General features: G+C 45.5%; 2 protein-coding genes across 4 annotated transcripts; one reads left to right on the forward strand and one right to left on the reverse strand.

Moving 5' to 3' along the window:
- Positions 1–444: 444 nt before the first annotated feature.
- On the reverse strand, positions 445–5,512 carry NDUFB8 (NADH:ubiquinone oxidoreductase subunit B8). Of its 3 annotated transcripts, XM_021699816.2 has the most exons (6): positions 5,349–5,512; positions 4,939–5,148; positions 4,521–4,647; positions 3,154–3,253; positions 2,563–2,718; positions 445–628 (listed from the first exon to the last, which is right to left on the reverse strand). In XM_021699816.2, exons 2-6 carry the CDS (start codon positions 5,021–5,023, stop codon positions 536–538), a joined length of 561 nt encoding a protein of 186 aa, XP_021555491.1. In that variant the 5' UTR covers positions 5,024–5,148; positions 5,349–5,512; the 3' UTR covers positions 445–535. The 3 variants fall into 3 exon arrangements, with proteins under 3 accessions (XP_021555491.1, XP_021555493.1, XP_044772517.1); XM_021699818.2 differs by lacking the exon at positions 5,349–5,512 and having other exon boundaries at positions 5,030–5,109; XM_044916582.1 differs by lacking the exons at positions 445–628; positions 5,349–5,512 and adding an exon at positions 701–840 and having other exon boundaries at positions 4,939–5,066.
- Positions 5,513–7,654: 2,142 nt separating this feature from the next.
- HIF1AN (hypoxia inducible factor 1 subunit alpha inhibitor) lies at positions 7,655–18,021 on the forward strand. Its single transcript, XM_021699691.2, has 8 exons — positions 7,655–7,847; positions 8,126–8,376; positions 11,171–11,319; positions 13,396–13,541; positions 14,358–14,464; positions 14,861–14,924; positions 15,157–15,267; positions 16,098–18,021. Exons 1-8 carry the CDS (start codon positions 7,671–7,673, stop codon positions 16,140–16,142), a joined length of 1,050 nt encoding a protein of 349 aa, XP_021555366.1. The 5' UTR covers positions 7,655–7,670; the 3' UTR covers positions 16,143–18,021.
- Positions 18,022–19,617: the final 1,596 nt, after the last annotated feature.

Below are 19,617 nucleotides of genomic sequence, written 5' to 3' on the forward strand. Positions count from 1 at the left end.
ACACTCTTACAATAGAAATAACATTACAGTCATATTCCCAGGTGAGTCCAAAAACAACTATATATCCTGGAATATACTTGAAACGTGTTAAAATACAGTTTTTTAAAAAACTAGCCACTATAAAAAGTTTTTTTTTTAATGGGAAATACTTTTTGTTCCAACTTGGGAAGTCAGGAACATATCTTTCTTCTTCTTCAACCTTGTAAATGGGAAAAGGAGCTACCCTTACCACCTGCTGCCAACTGGAACCCTCAAATACCTTCACGGTCCCAGCAAAATTAACAAATTACCATTTTCTTGTGCTTAACTCCCCCCACCTCCTGTCTTTCTAATCTCAGAGGTGCTGGGGGGTGGGAACGGACAGCAGACAAAAAAAAAAAAAAAAAGGAAAAGGATGAGGTTTTCATGGCAGTGGCTATTCCTGGGGAAATGATGCACAGATACCACAGCACTAAGTTTTATTAGGGACTTCATTAAGGTTAAATCTCTAGAAATGAGGGAGTCAGTTCAGGGGCACAAAGCTGATGAAGCCACCTCAGATCTCATAATGAACCACTGGCTCAGGCTCTTTGGTGGGATCGCCGCCTCGTTCCAGGTACAGATTGTTATAAGGATACTGCTTTGGCCCCTAAGGAAAAAACACAGGTCAGCAAGATAGCATACATCCCAGCCAATACCTGGCTATACCCCACTCCGAGTTAACAATCACACATGCTAAGTGGATACGAGGTAGCCTCTGGTCAGACCCAGCTGCGCCAGAACAGCAGGAACAGCACTCCTCTTCCCTAATCAGCCCAAGGCAGAGAGAAAACCTAGATTGTAAGAGAAGTGGTGCCTACACTGTGTGTGTGTGTGCGCGTGTGTGTGAGAGTGAGTGAGAGAGAGAGAGAGAAAAGGAGGGAGGGAGGGAGCTTTCTAAATGAGACAACGCATCCATCCATCCCACTCTCTCCTGGGGTCGAGACAGACTCAATCTCCTTTAAGTCACTCAGCCTCTAATGGTTCCACCACTAAAGTGGCCTAGCAAATGAGGCGTGCAGGAGCAGTGGTGGGGGAAAGCACAGAGGAGACAGGGCTGGGACGTGCTTCAGGGGCTGCTGGCTTTACCAACAAACAGCTGTCAGAGAACACAGCTCAAGGGGAGGAGAAAAGGGTGATGTGCTTACAGAACTGAAAAATGGAAGCGCCACACTGTGTTTCTTGCTCTCCTGAAGTGAAGTTAGTGCTCACACCAGCCCTACGTGCACTCTCCAGCCTGGAGCCCCTGGGGCTTGGTAGGAAGGTTCGTGTCAGTGCACACAGACGTACCAGCTACCATCAGGACATTGATTATCTCTGCAGAGGTAGCACTGAGCAGCCAACTGCAAACCTGACAGTCTTCCTGCTTTCAGTTCTTTCCTGTACAATCTACTCGGTAGACTATTCCCAGATTAAACATCCTAAAATCCTAACCTTCATTATGTCATTTCTGTTCAAAAACTCAACATAGTTCCTTGCTGCCTAGAGGCAGACCAAGTCATCACTGGATCCCCAACCCCTAGCACAATCTGTATCTGGTACATAGTAGGGTCTTCATAAATATTTGAATTAATGTCTTACTATACCGCTGAGTGCAAATCCCTAACTACACAATCAAAGCATCCCAACCTAAATGACCAACTCACCTCACAACATTTTTTAACATGGCAATTTCCACACCTAATTTCCCAGAACATGAGATACTGATTCTAGAACCCCATGATGGAGCTACTGAACCAAGGATCTGAATTTTTAGCAGCTCTCTAGGTAACCAAAAGCTGGTTATCTAGGAATATTTTATATGCCTATTCCATTTCAGCTGACTAACTCTCCTTTTCCTTCCTTCATTCTATTTTTCTTGCCCCAAATGTTCTCTCCAATTTCTGCCCCAAAACAAAAGTCTATACATATTTTTAGTATCTAGCACGATCCTTCTTTTTAACAGGACCTCATACCCCTTAACACGTAAGTTCACTACAAACATATGGACACTAAAACTGCCACATTCCTATATCTCTGTTCAAATGTTGCTCATCGTGTCATTTTCTACATCTTCTTCTTATCCAAATCAAACTTCCTTAAAGCTAGACAGTATATTTTCCGTGTCTTTTACGCTCTCCAAGATAAAACTGTTGTGCTCGTAGTAAACAATTGCTTCTAGTACCCTATAGGACCTAGTGCCCTTCACACCTCCAGCAAAGAATAAGGTTTCAGCTCTAGATTACTTGACTCCACCTTCAAAGATCACTTGCTAAAATATAATTGGTAAGTATAGTCCCCAAATGGCAACTCTAGAAGACTAGTTGACTTACACATTCTCATTTCTCATCTAGTCCTGAACTGTTTCTTCTCACTCAGACTGACCCAAGAAGTAGGCATGGAGCAGTTCTCTGAGACTTGTGCCAGGTCAATGGGTAAGGCCTTCTACAGGCCTTAACAGGAAGCCAAGCTTGGTATTGGCTGGATCCCTACTCCAGAGACTTCATTCCCTCAGGAAACAGCACTAAGTAAATATGCCTACCAGAGCACTTCTCAGATACTCACCACAGGCTGGTAGGTGGGGTAAGTCTCCCCGACCCAAAACATGAACAGCATGAAGGCCACGAAGCCGAAGAGGTGCTTACACATGAGATTCCAGGAAACAGGCGTGGGGGATGTGTCCACACGGTTCCTGATATACATGTCAAGGTCCCAGTGCATCTGAGGCAGAAAAACAGTTAAATGCAACATTCTGCTCTTCCCGCAAAAGGCAGGCAGTCTGCAAAAGGGTGATCAGAGCCTGATAAAAGGTTCGATAAAGGCATTCTACTGCCCTGGGCCAATATTCTGCCAGTCAAGTGTGAGCTATTCTACCACATAAGACTAGGTGCTGGCTTAGGTCTAGGTTCTGCTGACCAAGGACAGTTCAAGCATGGAAGTGCACAATTTTCAAAGTACAGACCTCTGATTATTTCTAGAAGTCTCATCCCATGTGCCACACATGGGACCTCAGATCTCAGATCACTGGGTCTTGCTTTCTTGGGCAGAAAACCTTAATGTTGCTTAGACAGCAAAGTGCCATTTAAGCTAAATAAAGAATCCTCATGAAGATACTAGCAAGAGGAAGAAAGGTGAAATGGGACATGGATCTCTCACCGGTTCACCCCAGTTCAACCTCAGGTCTGGGTGGTCCCAGTTATACCACGGATCCCTCTCCTGCTGTGAGCGGTCAGGGAGCTTTGGGTAGTCACCATACCTGAGAGACAGAAAAACTTCTGGAAGGGGCTTTGAGCAGCATCACTCAGGCAATTCAAAGTCCCCTCATGTTAAGAGATGAGAAACCAAGTGACAGATAACGGCCTCCCCTAAGGACAGAGAAACCCACTTTCAAATTAAGATCTCAATTTACAGTCACTAAGCACAGAACTAATCACAGAAGTCCAAAATGTAAATAAAAGATGATGTCAAACTCTGAAACATTATAATATACATTATAACATACGTGCTTTTCTTACCTTTTTTCAACAATAGAAGTCATGCAATGTTATAATGTTAGAGCTGGAAGGGAATTTAGCAATCAATCACTCTGATTCCCTCATTAGACAGAAAATGAAACTGAAGTTTAGTCTGAACCCCAGGTCACCCAGCTAATTGGAATACAAAAAAGGGTTCAGATTAAAGCATTCTCTTCATATCAACTGTGCTCCCAACCACCAAGTTAGCATACATCTCCATGTCTCAAACGCCTCATGGGACTTCCTGCTAAGCTGGGTTTTCCCTAACAATCCAGTTTCAACTTTTACAGACTGCTACCAAGGCTACTCTTGTCCACAACAAAGTAAGAGACATAGGAAATGATGACAACTAGTTATGTGTCACAGAAAATGATTGGAAAACAACAAGAAAAATAGGAGCTGCTAAAACCACTACTGAAAGAGTATGCTAGGAAAGAAAATGTGGGTGACCATAATCACTTCAGATAATTAACCACAGGGGTGTTATGTAAAGGGGGGGATGGATAACATCACTGGGAGTAGGGAAGTTGGCTGTTTAATCTGCTTGACAGTTACTACAACTTCCACAGCCCTAACAGCAAAGATATTTTTTAAAAGAAAGATATACATACGAATATAGAGTACTCCATCTACAAGTAAGGCTCTCAAGACAGGAGTCCAGCTCCAGCCTGATCACGTGCCTGGATGACAGCACCTGAGCCCAGCAGATGCTCAATCTAAATGAAACCTCCCACTCTGGTTGAAGCCAAGGAAAGTTCCTGCTATTCAGGGGTCCTCAAGGGAGCTATTAAAATCTCGGCTTCCTCATTTGAGGAAATAGCCTGAGCCAAGGAGAAAATTGAAGTCCTCTAGGCTGCAGCTGCTCACCCATCACCTCCCACTTCCCTCCACCGAGAAAGGCACCCACACCATTGACTCTGAGGGGTCACGCGAAGGTTCAGGGAAAATGGTCAGTCGAGCCACCCAACCCGGCTGGCCATCTCACATCACTACTCTGCTGCATCTCACCCCATGCCATCATCCGGGTACGGTTGGTAGTCTTCTACCCGCATATTGTATTTCTTGGCGGCGGCGGCCCGTTCTTCCGGGGTTTTGGGATAGGGCCCCGGGAGCATCTCCTTCGTAATGTGCGAAGCTGGAGAGCAGAAGAGGGCGGGTCAGAAAAGACCCTGTCCTTCCTGCTGCCCCGAAGGCTTCAAGCTGCGGTGGCTGCGGTGGCCCAGGCTTCAAGGGACCAGTGAGACTCTTGACCCCCTTTTCTGGGTATACTAACTCCACCTCCGCCCCCTCGTTGGACACAGCCACCGCAGTATCCGCGATACCCGTCCCCTCCCCCCCCCGCCGCACCCCCCCCCCCCCCCCGCCAACCCTCGACACACCAAACCTCAGGCATCCCCACACTCGGGCCTCGCCCGTTCTCGCGGACCTGTCCGTGCACCCAACGGTACCACGGTCCGGCTTGCCCTTTGCAGCCATCGCACTCCCAGGACCCCCGCCCTGGCCGTCGCCATCTTCACCTTCCTCCCGGTTGACCCTGCACATGCGCAAAGGCCTTGTCACGGCGGCTGAGCCGGGCCAAACGCGACAAGGGAAGCCGGTAGCGAAGGAAAGTCGTTAGGCTCCAACAAGGGCGGGGCTTAAACCGTGTTGAGAAGCCGCAGGGAAGATGGGAGGTTTGATAGAGGCAGAGAGGGAAAGTGGAAAGGAGAGAAAATCGAGCAGGTCATTATTTGACATTTCATACTGTTGTGTCCCTTTCTCCGTCAGCTGACTTAGACACTTCCAAGGATAATGGGGACACAGAACCCGAGTATCTCAGGTGGACAGCTAACTTACCTCCCCCAGGTGCAGTACAAGTCAAATGAGCCTGTCTTAATGTCTTCTTTGACTGCCTGCCTTTTTCCTCTCCTTCACTGGCACTTCCTCCTTTCATCCCCAAACGTGATCATTCTTCAAATTCAGCCCTTGGTCTTCCTTGCTCTTGTTCTGTTCTGCAAATTGGTTGATCTCCTTCACATAGAGGAATAATGCAACACACAAATCGCCCCAAATTCGCTCCTCAGTTTTACTCTGTATTTATATTTGAATGTCCCAGTCACCTCAATCCAACAAATGTAAAACCAATCCTAGCACCTAAAGCAGCTCTTCCCAGACTGGCTAAAGCCTCAGATTGGCTAGGACTTGTAAAGATTTCAAGCCGGACCACAGTTAACAAACACTAGCTTAAAGAAGAATGGGGGATATTATCATGTTTGCATATGAATATGTTTTCACTTTTACACAAACAGGATTTGTATAATTTAAACAATATAAATGTATACGTATTTCTAGCAACTTTTAGGGTCATGACTGTTTTGGTGCAGAATCCATTATTACAGACATTCTCAAATATATATTAGAGCAATAAAGATTATATATACTACTTGGCATATAAAGTTGGGGGAGGATTACTTCACAGCAATTTGCCCTCTTGTAAATAAGCATCACTAGTTGATGTTCAAAATAATTGTACAATATCTGCATTCAATCAAGCCCTGATTGAATTTGGGTTAAGAAACAGTGTTTTCTAATTTATTTACTATTATCGAGATATAATTCACATACAATAAAATTCATCCCTTTAAAGTGTACAATAAAGTGATGTTTAGTATATTTACAAAGTTGTGCAATTATCTCTACTAATTCTAAATTGTTTTCATTACCCCTACCCCTAGACCCTGGCCATCACTAATCTACTGTCTGTCTGTATGGATTTGCCTATTTTGGGCATTTTATATAAACAGAATCATGCAATATGTAACATTTTGTGTCTGACTTACTTCACTTAGCATAATATTTTTAAGGTTTGTCCATGTTGTAGCATGTGTCAGTTCTTCATTCCTTTTTTTTATAAAGATTTTATTTATTTATTTGAGAGAGAATGAGATAGAGAGCATGAGAGAGGGGAGGGTCAGAGGGAGAAGCAGACTCCCTGCTGAGCAGGGAGCCCCATGCAGGACTTGATCCTGGGACTCCAGGATCATGACCTGAGCTAAAGGCAGTCGCTTAACCAACTGAGCCACCCAGGCGCCCCAGTTCTTCATTTCTTTTGATGGCCAAATAATATTCTGTTATATTGATATACAACTTTTTGTTTATACACTCATCAGTTGATAGACATTTGGGTTATTTCCACTTTGGGGCTATTATAAATAATGCTGCCGTGAACATTCTTGTACAACTTTTTTGTGTGGATGTATGTTTTCAATTCTCTTCAGTATATACCTAGCAGTAGAATAGCTGGAGAAAGAAAGAAAGAAAGAAAGAAAGAAAGAAAGAAAGAAAGAAAGAAAGAAAGAAAGGGAGAATTGCTGGATCATAGGATAACTCTGTTTAACTTTCTGCAGAACTGTAAAACTGTTTTTCAAAAAGCTGCACCATTTTACATTCCCACTGGCAGCATATGAGGGTTCCAATTTTTCCACATTCTAGTGGCTGTGAATGGTATCTCATTGTGGTTTTGATTTGCATTACCCTGATGACTAAAGATGTTGAGCATGTTTTCATGTGCTTATTGGCCATGGTATATCTTCTTTGGAGAAATGTCTATTCAAGTCTTTCATCCATTTCTTAACTGGGTTGACTTTTTATGCTTAGTTGTAAGAATTCTTTATATATTCTAGACAGAAGTCACTTATCAGCTATATACTTTGTAAATATTTTCTCCCATTCTATGGATTTTATCTTTTGTCTAGGCCTGCAGAGCAACCTTTGCCCAACATCTATCAATCTGACAATTGCTTTTCCTTCTGATTTCTTAGGTAGGTCAAGAGTTTACTTCTCTCCCCATCCATGACTGTAAAGTTTAATGCCCCGCTAAACTGGCCTCCTTCTCTGCTTCTCGTGTAGGCCTGGGCACACTGACGTAGCAATAATATTTGGTGTATTGGTTAACCAGGTGATCAGTGGGTTTAACCTCTGCGCCCCAAGACTTCAGGGGCCGAGCTTAGGGTGTAAAGCTGTAGGTCACCATTAGGAGGAGCTCCCCCACGCCCCGGTTCCGCGTTCTTTGTGTCTCTGGACCACTCTCGCGCGCAGGCCATCTCTATGGTTTCCGTTGTGTTTTATCCGGAATAGGCGGGGCTTCCGGTTCCGGTGGGGCCGTCTGTAGCGACGGAGATGGCGGCGACAGCGACGGAGGCTGCGGCCTCGGGCTCTGGAGAAACCCGAGAAGAGGCCGAAGCGCCCAGCCTCGCCTGGGATGAGTCCCAACTGCGTAGTTATAGCTTCCCGACCCGGCCCATCCCGCGTCTGAGTCAGAGCGACCCCCGGGCGGAGGAGCTTATCGAGAATGAGGTAGGAGGCGGGGCCCCGTCCGAAGGGGGAGGGGGAAGGGACCAGCTTGGGAGGAGAGGTCAAAGGCGAATGGTGATACAAGTGGGGAACTGGCAGGGCTGTGGACCAGGGCCTGAGGGAAGATGGAGAGGGAGGCGAGGAGAAATGGAACTTAAGGAGTTCGCGCTTGTTTACAGGAGAAAGTATTCAGAAGTAGGGAAGTTGGATTCATGAGACAAGAATCCACCAGGTCCTTGGGACCACTTTATTTGTTTTTTTCACTTGTTGTTTTCACTTAGGAGCCTGTGGTGCTGACAGACACAAATCTTGTGTATCCTGCCCTGAAATGGGACCTTGAATACCTGCAGGAGAACATTGGCAACGGAGACTTCTCTGTGTACAGTGCCAGCACCCACAAGTTCTTGTACTATGATGAGAAGAAGATGGCTAATTTCCAGAACTTTAAGCCCAGGTCCAACAGGGAGGAGATGAAATTTCATGAGTTTGTTGAGAAACTGCAGGATATACAGCAGCAAGGAGGAGAAGAGAGGTAAGTTCCCAGATCGTGGCTTCCCACTGAATCTAGGGCATTCATTTTCCTTTCTTGTAATTGAGCATATGGAGGAGTTAGACGACTTCTCTAGCTTGAGAGATGAGAGAATGATTAGACTTGAATTGTGACTCTGTAGTTCTTTGTTGTCTTCACAGAGTGACAGTCACAGTTGCCTAGAAGGGTCAGGTAGGTGAACAAAACGAGAGAAGTTGTTTGGGTAAAAACTACAATGAAGCTGAAAGCATATGCCCTGTTCAAAGTGAGAAGTCATTACTTGACTCTTGTTTCCATTTAGGAATGCAGTCCCAGGGTTGCCAGATACTCTCATTTTCAAGAGAAGCCAGAAATTAGGATTTTTACTTAACATTTTTTTGACTTTTAAATGGAGGCAGCTAATTCAAATTTTTAGAAATGCTGCGGGGTACCAAACAAAACCGACTGTCATTGGATTTAGCCCTGAGATGGCCAGTTTGCACCCTGTGTCCTAAAATGTTAGGCTGGCTTGGGACAATTAAAACTAAAAAGTTTTATTTATGATTCTGGGGTGAAGGATGTCAGGGTCCTCTAGATTAGGGGAGATCAGATTCAGTTGATATGGATTTCCACATTGTACTAGAGATAGCAAACACAGGACACACTCAGATGTGACTCTTCTTCTGTGCTTTTATCCTTATATGTGAAGACAGCCTCTTCGGTAGGTCCCGGACAGCATTCAGTTCCACACTGTAACATTGCTTCTGGGGAATTGCTTTCACTGAGTACTTCATGGTGAATGACCATCTCCATCTCACACTTGGTGCCCAACCCTGGGCTTCTCTTTAGTCTCCTACCTCAGTTCTTTCCCTGACTCTTAGCAGTATATGGCTGAATGAATGGATTTGGAATATCTTTTTTGTGTTTGTGTGTCTTCCTGACACGTAGCCGTTATCATACCGCTAGAACTTTGACCAAAAAGAGTTTCCAGGGTCTCAACTGTGATTGATCAGTTCTTTATGTCTTACAAAGACTGGTGTAAGTCATCTTCTGCTTAAGTTTCCTCAAATTTAACATAGCATATACATGTGTATGCACACGTCCACACATCCCCAATGTTGAGAGAGAGAAGTCGATTTAAATGGTGCTGATGGAATGTAATTCCACTGCATGAACATCTGCACTGGAAGGAGCATGAGATAAGACACAGGAGTCCTGGTTCCTCAATCACTTTAAGTTTCTTATCTCCCTTAGGGAGAGCAGTTTGCCTCACTAAGTATAAGCTATGAGTGTAGTCTTTATGAGTGATTCAAGGAAGTTTTTTTCCTATGCACAGGTTTTGCCCTACCAGCTTACTTTACCACCAACCAGTTCCACTTTGGAATTGTACGGGTTGTTATGATTCAAGGAATTCTATGATTTCTCTTTGAGCTCTTTTGACCATTTACTGTTCAGATGTAATAGGAGTTGTTTGGATTCATGTTTGGTGAGTGTTCTGCCTCTTTCAAAGTTACTTGGCAAAATTTTTGTATGAATATTTTATAATTTCTGGGGAGAGTCCAAAGGTTGCATTTGAGTCCTGAGGGTTCCTTGTCCCCCAAAAGGTAGCTAGTGTTTACAACTTAAAAGATTTCTAGTTAATATTGCCTTAAGCATCCTGATTCTAGGCACTGAGATACCTTTGAGCCATTTGAAGTAACATTCTCGGGATTAGAACAGGGCTGCTTTTGTGTTTTGTCTTCATGTTTGCCCCTTTATTAATGTCCCTTATGGGACTTCAGCAAGTGTCTGGGTTTTCACATCCCTTAATTAATTTCCGATCTTCGGTGTATTAGGAGCCCTAGGTCTGCAGAAAGCCTGATGAGGCTTTCAGTTGTAGAAGGCCGCTGCAGAGAGGTGGCTGAATTAGTTAAGATAAACTAGGTTTCAAGCCAGAGGCAGTGGCTTGAAACAACAAAGGTTTATTTAGGTTTATAACAACAACAGTCATGCTGCGGTGTCTGTCAGAGGTCACATGGAGGCTCTGCTGTTACATCATCTTTTTCATTTTGGGACCCAGCAGCTACTATCTGAAACCTTGCAGTTGATTAGCAGAGGGAAAGAGATGTGGTGGTAGTGAGTACTGTTTCTTCAAATTACAGTTTAGAAGCAACACAAGTCATTTTTGTGGACATACCTGGTCAAAGCAAGTTAAATAAGCAAGCTTGGCTTCAAGGGGATACAGGAGAATTAACTCTCCCACAGGGAAGAAACTAGATCTTGGTGAACAGTAATACGATCTATCATAACGGCCATCGAGGGCCAAAGAGGATGTCTGAGGCTCTGAGCGTCTCTAGAGAAAAGCTGATTAATCATTTCAGTCTCTGAATAGGTGTTGAGGAATCTATGAAATTGTATGAAAGTTCTGTGTGTATGTACATATTTATGGAAGCGTTCCTTGGATTCTTAGATTTATGTTGTGACCCAGAAAAGGTCAAGAATCACTTCTTTTAGGGGCGCCTGCCTGGCTCAGTTGGTGAGAGCATGCAACTCTTGATCTCAGGGTTGTGAGTTCAAACCTCACGTTGGGTATAGCGTTTACATTTAAAAAAAAAATTTTTTTTTTTTCTTTAAAATAGCAAGTTTGGTGTTGAACAGAGCTCGAAGAAGGTACAGGCAAGGATTCAGTTCTGTGAGAATCTGTCTTGGTTAAAATTTGCATGGCTGCAGCTGGTCTCTGTGGGAGGTGCTGTTGTGAATTTGGATTTCCAGATGTGGGGAGGCCATGCCAAGGGACTGTGTATGTGCACTAATGGGATTTTATTCTTGGGGAACATAGGTTGTATCTGCAGCAAACACTCAATGACACCGTGGGCAGAAAGATTGTCATGGACTTCTTGGGTTTTAACTGGAACTGGATTAATAAGCAACAGGGAAAGCGTGGCTGGGGACAGCTGACATCCAACCTGCTGCTCATCGGCATGGAAGGTAAGAAATCTTTCAGAAAGCAGCATAGCTTGGAGTCCTACAAACCTGATTTCCAGGCTTGTCTTCACCACTCATTTGCTTTATGACTTTGAATGAGTCACCTAACTTTTTTAAACCTCAGCCTCCTCTTCTGTGAAAGGAATATGATAATATAAATAGCTATGAAGATTCAACGAGATAATGTACATAAAGTGATTAAGCTAGTTTCATGCACTCTAAAAAGAGAGTTAGTTCTCTTTTCCCTTCCTCAGTTGCTGCATGAGCATGTAAACTCAGGTATTAAGGATCTTCCTGAGATACTGTTCTATTTATTGGATCTGTCTGTATTCAGAAGACTTTTATTCTAGAAGAGGAAAGCTTATTTTTTCAGTATAAATTGAACCTTATCTTTTGAATGTTAATATATTTATGGAGTTAAATTCAAAAGGTATAAATAGGTGTGTAATGATAAATCTCTCTTCCAGTCCTATTTCCGAGCTTTCCAATATCCCTCCCTGGAGGCACCACATGTTATTAGTTGCTTGTGTATCCCGCTAGAGGATTTTATGCATACACAAGCAAATACGTGAATATGTTCGTTCTTTTTTCATTTGAATGAGAGGAGAAGCCTTTGAATTCCAGTCAAAAGAAGGAGAGCTGGTTACTGGCCAGGGTCATTATCTTATTCTTTTTTTTTTTTTTTAAGATTTTATTTATTTATTTGACAGAGAGACAGCAAGAGAGGGAATACAACCACGGGGAGTGGGAGTGGGAGAAGCAGGCTTCCTGCTAAGCAGGGAGCCTGATGCAGGGCTCGATCCCAGGACCCTGAGATCATGACCCAAGCCTAAGGCAGTCGCTTAACCGACTGAGTCACCCAGGCACCCCTCATTCTTGTTTTTATTTGTGGCACTAGCTCAAGGCCAGGCCCATAGTAGGTACTTAGTAAATAGTGAATAAATTGGATTAATCAAGGAAGCAGAGTAGTGGTCTCTTCTCCTTTTATTGTCCTTTTTTCAGTTTTGGATCCTTTGCTGCAAGTATTCATAAAGATTTCTAGCGATGCAGTTTATGGATTGCACCCCTAACCTGCCCCTTTGAAACCAGCTCTTGATTAACCTGCCAGGAGCTAGTTTCGACCTACTTAGCTATACGTTCTTCTGTTGCCTTCCTGCCCTTTGGTAGCGTGAACAGAAGCAGATCCCTCAGGTAGAGATGAGAGAGCAAATCTCCTTTGAGGATGCACATGGACTCAGCATTAAAGAAGGCGGCTCTCTTGGCCCACTCAGGCCGACCCAGGGAATGTTTTCTGAACTCTGTGCCCTACAGAAGGGCCCCTCCGCTCTCGGATTGTGCGAAGGATAAACAACAGATGAGGTCCCAGTTATAAAGAGTAGACGGAGCATACATATACTAGGGCAGAACTAATTCAAGTTGGCATTTTAAATAATTTGCCTTACTCAAATTATAGAACACTTCAGGAATCTGATATGCTCCCCTCATGCCCCCATGAGGATTAACAGCCTCAGTGTTGCTCTAAGAAGTGTTGCATCCCACAGATGTGTTGAAGTGAGAACAAAGGTTGAGAATCTTTGAGCTCCAGAAGAGCTACTTAAAGCAAGTACGTATTCGTACAACTTAAAATGACCAATTAACTCCATCAAAGAAGATTATGCATGTGTTGTTGATACCAGTCATTTCAGTTGTTACTCTTGTTTTGCTACCCTTTCATTTGTGCTATAGTCAAGAAGAGTACAAGTATGCACAGTATATTATTTTGCCAGGCTTGTGAATATTCTCTTGATGTGCTGCTGCTTCCAGTAAGGGCAGAAGCGTCATTTATGAAAGTTTGCGTTGCTGTAATTGATGGTGAACCCTTAGCCAGTGATGGTTTCTGAACAACTTATTGCCCACTGAAAGTGTAACACCTACTTTGCTGAGAGCTGTAATTGCAGTCACCCTGATGCTGCTTGAAATTTTGATTGGGAACCCTTAGCTGAGAGGGCAGGCTGGGTTTCTCTCCAGCACTGGGCCTTGTGTTCCAGCCTATGCAATAGAGCCACTGCTCGGAATAAGAAAATGTCTTTCCTCCTACAGGAAATGTGACACCTGCTCACTATGATGAGCAGCAGAACTTCTTTGCTCAGATAAAAGGCTACAAGCGATGCATTTTATTCCCTCCGGATCAGTTTGAGTGCCTGTACCCATATCCTGTTCATCACCCATGTGACAGACAGAGCCAGGTGAGCTTGTGTGGTCTGAGGAGGGTATAGAACTCCTTTGGGATCCAAGGTTGGCATGTCTTTCCCCTTCCCTGTGGATAAACTCAGGATAATTTCACAGTGTAGCTCACATATTCCAGGCCCTTGTGGTGGTCCCCAGATGTTTATAAGGATAAACCGTTCCATTGAGCTAATTCTGGAGGGCAGACCCCATCACTAATGCTAGTGGACTCTGGTTACTCTGCTTGAATGTGTGTGTCTCCATTGGATTTAATAATTTGTTCTGTTGTCATGGATGCTGCTACTTTCTGATAAGGAGAAGGATGAACAGAATTGTCATATGTCATTTACTGTCTTTCTTGGATCTAAAAGAAGTATGTGGTTGACTTTATGGCCAACCAGAGAGGTCCTCTCCTTTCTGCCTCTCCTAGGCAGAAAACTGCCTAGCCACTTCATGTATGAGTTTTTGCTGGTAGGAATATGTGTGTGGGAGAAAGTTTCAGAAGATGTGGTTGAAGGATGCATCCTCATTCCTCATATCTGCAGGCCATGAGTAGGTTTTCTGACCTGCAAGCTGTGATGATTGGCTTCTGACCTCAGGAGCACTGAGGCCCAGGATTCTTTATCAATCTTCAAGCATGGCCTATCTTACACTGTTCTCTGAGAGGGTGTGTGTATGTTTAAGGTGTGTGTGGTATCTTCTGCTGGATATAAATTCTAAACACTTTTTTTTTTTCTTAAAGCCATCTTTTTATCACTACCAGACTAGCGCATCACAGTTATTAATAAAGATTTGGTGATTGACTGATTTTTTTTTCTTTCTCTTGAACCTCTCAGGTGGACTTTGACAATCCTGACTACGAGAGGTTCCCCAATTTCCAGAACGTGGTTGGTTATGAAACAGTGGTTGGCCCTGGTGATGTTCTTTACATCCCAATGTACTGGTGAGGAGGGGGCTAGGACTGGGCTTCTTGGGAGCTGTATCTGTGTCCCTTCTGAGTTGTGGCAGGATTGGTCTTATGTGATCTATAGAAAGGTTGGCATATCCAGATGTGAGCATACTGAACATGGGGGAAATGACAACCCAGTCTCTAGGACAAGATGACAATTCCTCAGGTCCAAAGAGATCCCAGTGGCTTGAGGCTGGAGAGACTGTTCTTGGCTCTTTTGTATTTGGAGACTGAACTGAACACCACTGCCTCTGGTCCCGGGGTGTGTTTGACAGGATGAGTATAAAGATATATCCTTGTTATTTGCTTTAGCCAGACTTTACCTAGTTTTCCATCCCTCCCTCTAAAAGAATATTGGTGGCAAACAGGAGCATGTTTATTTTCTTGCAGGTGGCATCACATAGAGTCATTACTAAATGGGGGGATTACCATCACTGTGAACTTCTGGTATAAGGTGAATATGGGTATTTTCCCCCTAGATGGGATTGGGGTGAAGTAGGTGTAATAAATGAATTGGGGCAGGGTGGGGAGGTTGGCTCTCTCTGAAAGTGATCCCCAGGTCTTTGGGGAGATGAAGAGGGATGGGATTGAACTGGGTTTCTTAGACGGGGTGAAGGTGCTAGAATGGTGGGTTACATTGAAGCCTGCTGCTAAAGGCATTTCCTGAGCTGCTGCTTCCTTTGCAGGGGGCCCCCACCCCTAAGAGAATTGAATATCCTCTCAAAGCCCATCAGAAAGTGGCCATAATGAGAAACATTGAGAAGATGCTTGGAGAGGCCTTGGGGAACCCACAAGAGGTATGTGGCTGCCCCAAGGTGGCACTCCTGTGGCCCAATGGGCAGAGTGACAAGGGCAAGTCAGGATTGGTGTCACATTCTCCATAGCTCTGTTTCAGTATCTGGTGTCCTTTCTCTCCATAGAGGTTATTGGTGTGTTCAGAAAATCTTTGTTTTCTGGTGAGAGCTGGGCTTGACTGGTGGATCAATTATAATCTGTTCCATGCTAGTGGTAATGTTCCCCATGGGGCTTGTGTGCCAGCTGGGGACCCCTGAGGGGATTCTTCTAGAATGGGAAGCAAGCAGTAAAGCATCTCCTCACGCTCTCCCAGCTGTGCCAAGGCTGCTGTAGGTAATGTTGAGACCTGCTTCCCACACAGGTGTGCCAGTGGCCCACTGGGTACCCAGGGGAGGCATTTGTAATGCTCTTGCCTTCTTCCTGTGGATAGCCTCAGCATTCGGAGGACCTGTGGGATTGGGAGGTGGCACCAGCCCTGATTGCATGTGACCGTTTCAGGATACAGAGGCATTTAACCTTCTTAAAGCTCGTTTAAGAAACATGCAGGCACTCTTGGGTTTTGGGGGATTATTGGCTCCTCTGACCTTCTGTCTGTCAGTTTGGTGCTGTTTATAGGGTATTGTGAGAGGGAAGGTAATACAAGATGGACCCAAAGGAGAGGGCCATGTCCTGGAATATTCTCCAGGAAGAGAGTAGGTTAGTGGGTTTACAAGATTGAACGAAAGCCTTATCCCTGCCCTTGGCTGGACATAGAATGCCTCCAGACACACCACGTCTGGCTCCAGGGCCAGGGGACAGGCAGTTCTGACTGGCTCCTCATGTCTCTTCACAGGTGGGGCCCTTGTTGAACACAATGATCAAGGGTCGATACAACTAGCCTGCCAGGAGTCGAGGCCTCCTGCCAGGTGACTGCTAGCCCGTCCACACCGCTTCATTGATGAGGACAGGAGACTCCAAGCGCTAGTATTGCACGCTGCACTTAATGGACTGGACTCTTGCCATGGCCCTGGAGGCAGGTGTTTGGGGCAAGGCAGGGTGGTTGGCGCTCCACTCCCATTTGGAGGGACTTCTTGCCCTTGCCTCTGTGCCCCAGCATCTTCCCTCTCTGCCCCCCCCCCAAGGTCCTGCATTCAGTGTGTGGAGTCCCAGCTTCTGGTTGTCATCACGTCTGTGTGTGTCAGTCTGTCACCGTCGGGATGTGTGTGCGTGTGTGTGCATGCACACGCATGTATGTATCTGTTCCTTGCTTTCTCCTCCTGGGTCAGGATGCCACTGCTGGCTCTCATCCCTGTCTCCTGCAGCCTCAGTGCCTCAGCCTGAGAGGGAGGAGATGGTCTTGGACGCCCACTACCAGGCTGCAGGGCCAGAGCTCTCCTGACCGTCAGGTCAGTCTGCCTCCTTCCAGTTTTCACAGAGTCAGGCTCTAGGCTGGGTGGGAATGGTTACTGGGACTCTTAACGGGGAGAGTGAGAGGGAGGCTTGCCTCTGAGAGCCTAGATAGCCTTCCTGTGAGAGAATTAGACAGATATCCAACTTGGACCCTTAAGCTCAAGCCATACATAGAAAAGAGCCTCGGGACATTAGAGCCAAGGACTATGCATAAGTTCCAAATTGCAGACACATACAGCTTCTCTCTTTCAGCACCAGCTCTTGCTCCCTGTGCTGAGTGCCAAGGGAGTTCTCCTAGTAGTGGCTTCTCTAGGTTCTAGGGGTATAAGCCTCTGTGTGGATGTGTGAGTGATACGTGTGTCCGTGCGTGCGCGCGCGTGCGTGTCCTTGTCCACACTGGCCTGCCTCTCTGCTTACTAAGTTTCTCCACTGCTTAACCTTGTCTAGTGGGACATACAGTGTGAGCCCCAGGGAAGTACTGCCTGACCTAGCCTAAAGCTTTTAAACTCAGTTTTAGCCATTGGACATTGGTCAGGTCTCACTACAACCTCCAGGTCCTGTGACGCTCCCAGCCCAGGCCACGTCCTCTACTCCTGCGGAGTTTCCTGGCCAAGTAAATGAAATGGGGTCAAGCTTAGGCAGCTAACTTACCACCTATCATCCACCTCAGGGCAAGGACAGAAATACAGCCTTGCTTCTTAAAGCCAGCGCCTCTGCCAGACCCCCCTATAATGTTCTACAAACACCCTTGAAAGTCAGGGCAACTGATGATAGAGCATGGAAGTGGAATTTCTTTTCCTTTTCATCATTACTTGTGGGAACCCCTCTCAGGGCTGCAGCTTACATACAGCTGGGCACTGCACAACTCAAAGGGCCATCGGTCACATGATTCAGTGGAACTGGGGCCGCTGGAATTGGGCGGTATGGTGGCCCGGTGGCCCTGTGTCTCTTCACCTCCACTCCCATCTCCATGCCCCTTCTCTCTGGAAGGAAAGAGGAGTTGGAAAACTCTTTTTTTTTTTTTTTTTTTTTTTTTGCCAAAGGTTTACTTTCAGCATCTGAGCTGTGGCTCTAACCCCCAAAGCTCAGTTTACAGTTACAGCGCACTGATGGACTGAGAGGATGTATGTGTATGCATGTGTGCACCTGTGTGTGTATTTTGGGTAGGGGTGTTTATTTTTAGTACCCCATTCTGGGGTTCTCTGATGCAGCGTGGGTGTGCAAACACGGTACCTTCTCAAGTGTAGTTCTTTCAAATATAGCCAATGCTGGAAAATGTGATTGCAGTGATCTCCATCCCTCCATCTCTTGGGAAAGAGGAGCGCAGCAAAGAAAACAAGGCAGACAGAGGATAAACTTGACCACAATCAAACTTTGAAAGATAGAGATTATTCTTGTTCTCCTTAGCGGGTCTGTTGCGTTCCTAGCTCAGCCCTCAAAGATGTGGGTGATGTGCAGCAGAAAGGCATGTGCGACTCAGCTGATCCTGGCTGGATGCTGTGCTGACAGATCTGACCTAAGGCGACCAAGGGGGAGGGTTCTTTACAGGATTGGTCCTGACCCTTGGGTAATACAATAGGGAACCTGATTATTAGACACTCACTATCTGCCTAGTGCTTTTATCTTTATTCCTCACTATCCTGCAAGGTAGGTATTTTCATTTCACCGCTAAAGAAACGGGCTCAGAGAGGTTTCAGTGACTAGTGGCAATCAAGATAAGAACCTAGTGTTAATTTGACTGCAAACTCCGTGCTGCTCCCTTTCCAGCAAACTCTTGATTCTCCTACCTTGCCGCCTCCCTTGTGCTACAGGCTGTCCTCAGATCTCACCCTACTGGGCAGTGCCCAAGAAGGTGCACAAGATACAGCTCAGGGAAAAAGCTCTTTTGGGCTCCAGCTAAAGACCTCTTGGGAAAACTACCGGGAAGCCCTGTTCTGAGTGAAGAGTGCTGGAAGGAGTTGTGGGGAAAAGGAGTTGTAGATCCGAGTGCATTATTTGTGCTTGAATAGGTATCATAACTTCTCCCAGCTTGCTTCTGCACCTAAAGATTGAAGATCCAGTCTAGATGATAACTAAGAACATTGATTCATGTTCTGCTTCCTCTCTTTCCCCCAAGGAAGAGATCTAGTCTCCTCCCTTCCCTTAGGACTAAGTCAGGGCTGTTTAGGCTCAAATTCTACTTGCGGCTAAGAAACATATCTGCTCTGTTGCTTACTCTTACGCTAACCAGCAGCGTGGAGGCAGACACATCAAGGGAAGGTGGGGCTTTGGACCTGAATGGAGGTCAGCCATATTACAGGCTCCCATTTTTACATCAGCAGGTACATGGGAAACTACTCTTTTGTGAAGTCAAATATTTGTTGGGGGGTTGGAGTTTGGGGGAGGGAGGAGGGGCTGTTCTGGGCATCAGTTGAGCAGATGCCCAGGATGCCTGGGGGAGACCAGCTTCCCCTACAAATCAGAGCTCTAAATTACAAGGTTTTTACCAACGCGAACAGTTGGGGGAAGTCGTCTGCTCTCATTTGCGTAATGGTTTCTGTCACTGGTGATTAGACACAGGATGAAGGAAAAGAAATTTGACAATTAGGAATGAGCGATCATTAATCTGAATCTGTTAGGAGACAGAGAGGGGAAGGATCCTTATCAGTGGGCCCGCCCAGTGTGGGGAGACCCTCCCTCTGCCCCCACCAGAGACTCTTGGGCCACATACCCTTCCATTGTTCCCACAAGCGAGCTGAGCTGGTGTTTCTTAACAAAGCTTAGGTAGGCCCAGGCCCCAGCCTGAGGTGGATACAGTAATGGGCGGGTCTTAGGCGTGAGCCATCAAAGAGAGATAGATGGGTGTCAAATGCAAGTGATAGGGCAAAGAATAGCAATGGAAAAGATTTGCTGTGTTTGCTGTTTGTGGAAAAATTCTTTTAATCAACACTCCAGATACCCCACCTGTGACAAGTGTCTGTTAC

The sequence above is a fragment of the Neomonachus schauinslandi genome, chromosome 6, assembly GCF_002201575.2.
Source record: "Neomonachus schauinslandi chromosome 6, ASM220157v2, whole genome shotgun sequence".
In the NCBI taxonomy this organism is placed as follows: Eukaryota; Metazoa; Chordata; class Mammalia; order Carnivora; family Phocidae; genus Neomonachus; species Neomonachus schauinslandi.

Bases quoted from the DNA above. Each gene is read 5' to 3' on its own strand.
- NDUFB8 (XM_021699816.2), bottom strand. From the start codon at position 5,023: ATGGCGACGGCCAGGGCGGGGGTCCTGGGAGTGCGATGGCTGCAAAGG. The intron at 3,254-4,520 runs GTGAGATGCAGC...TCTGTCTCTCAG, and splicing joins TACCCGGATGATGGCATGGG to GTATGGTGACTACCCAAAGC. The intron at 2,719-3,153 runs GTGAGAGATCCA...TTTCTGCCTCAG, and splicing joins GGTTGAACTGGGGTGAACCG to ATGCACTGGGACCTTGACAT.
- HIF1AN (XM_021699691.2), top strand. From the start codon at position 7,671: ATGGCGGCGACAGCGACGGAGGCTGCGGCCTCGGGCTCTGGAGAAACC. The intron at 8,377-11,170 runs GTAAGTTCCCAG...TGGGGAACATAG, and splicing joins CAGCAAGGAGGAGAAGAGAG to GTTGTATCTGCAGCAAACAC. The intron at 14,465-14,860 runs GTGAGGAGGGGG...ATTTTCTTGCAG, and splicing joins CTTTACATCCCAATGTACTG to GTGGCATCACATAGAGTCAT.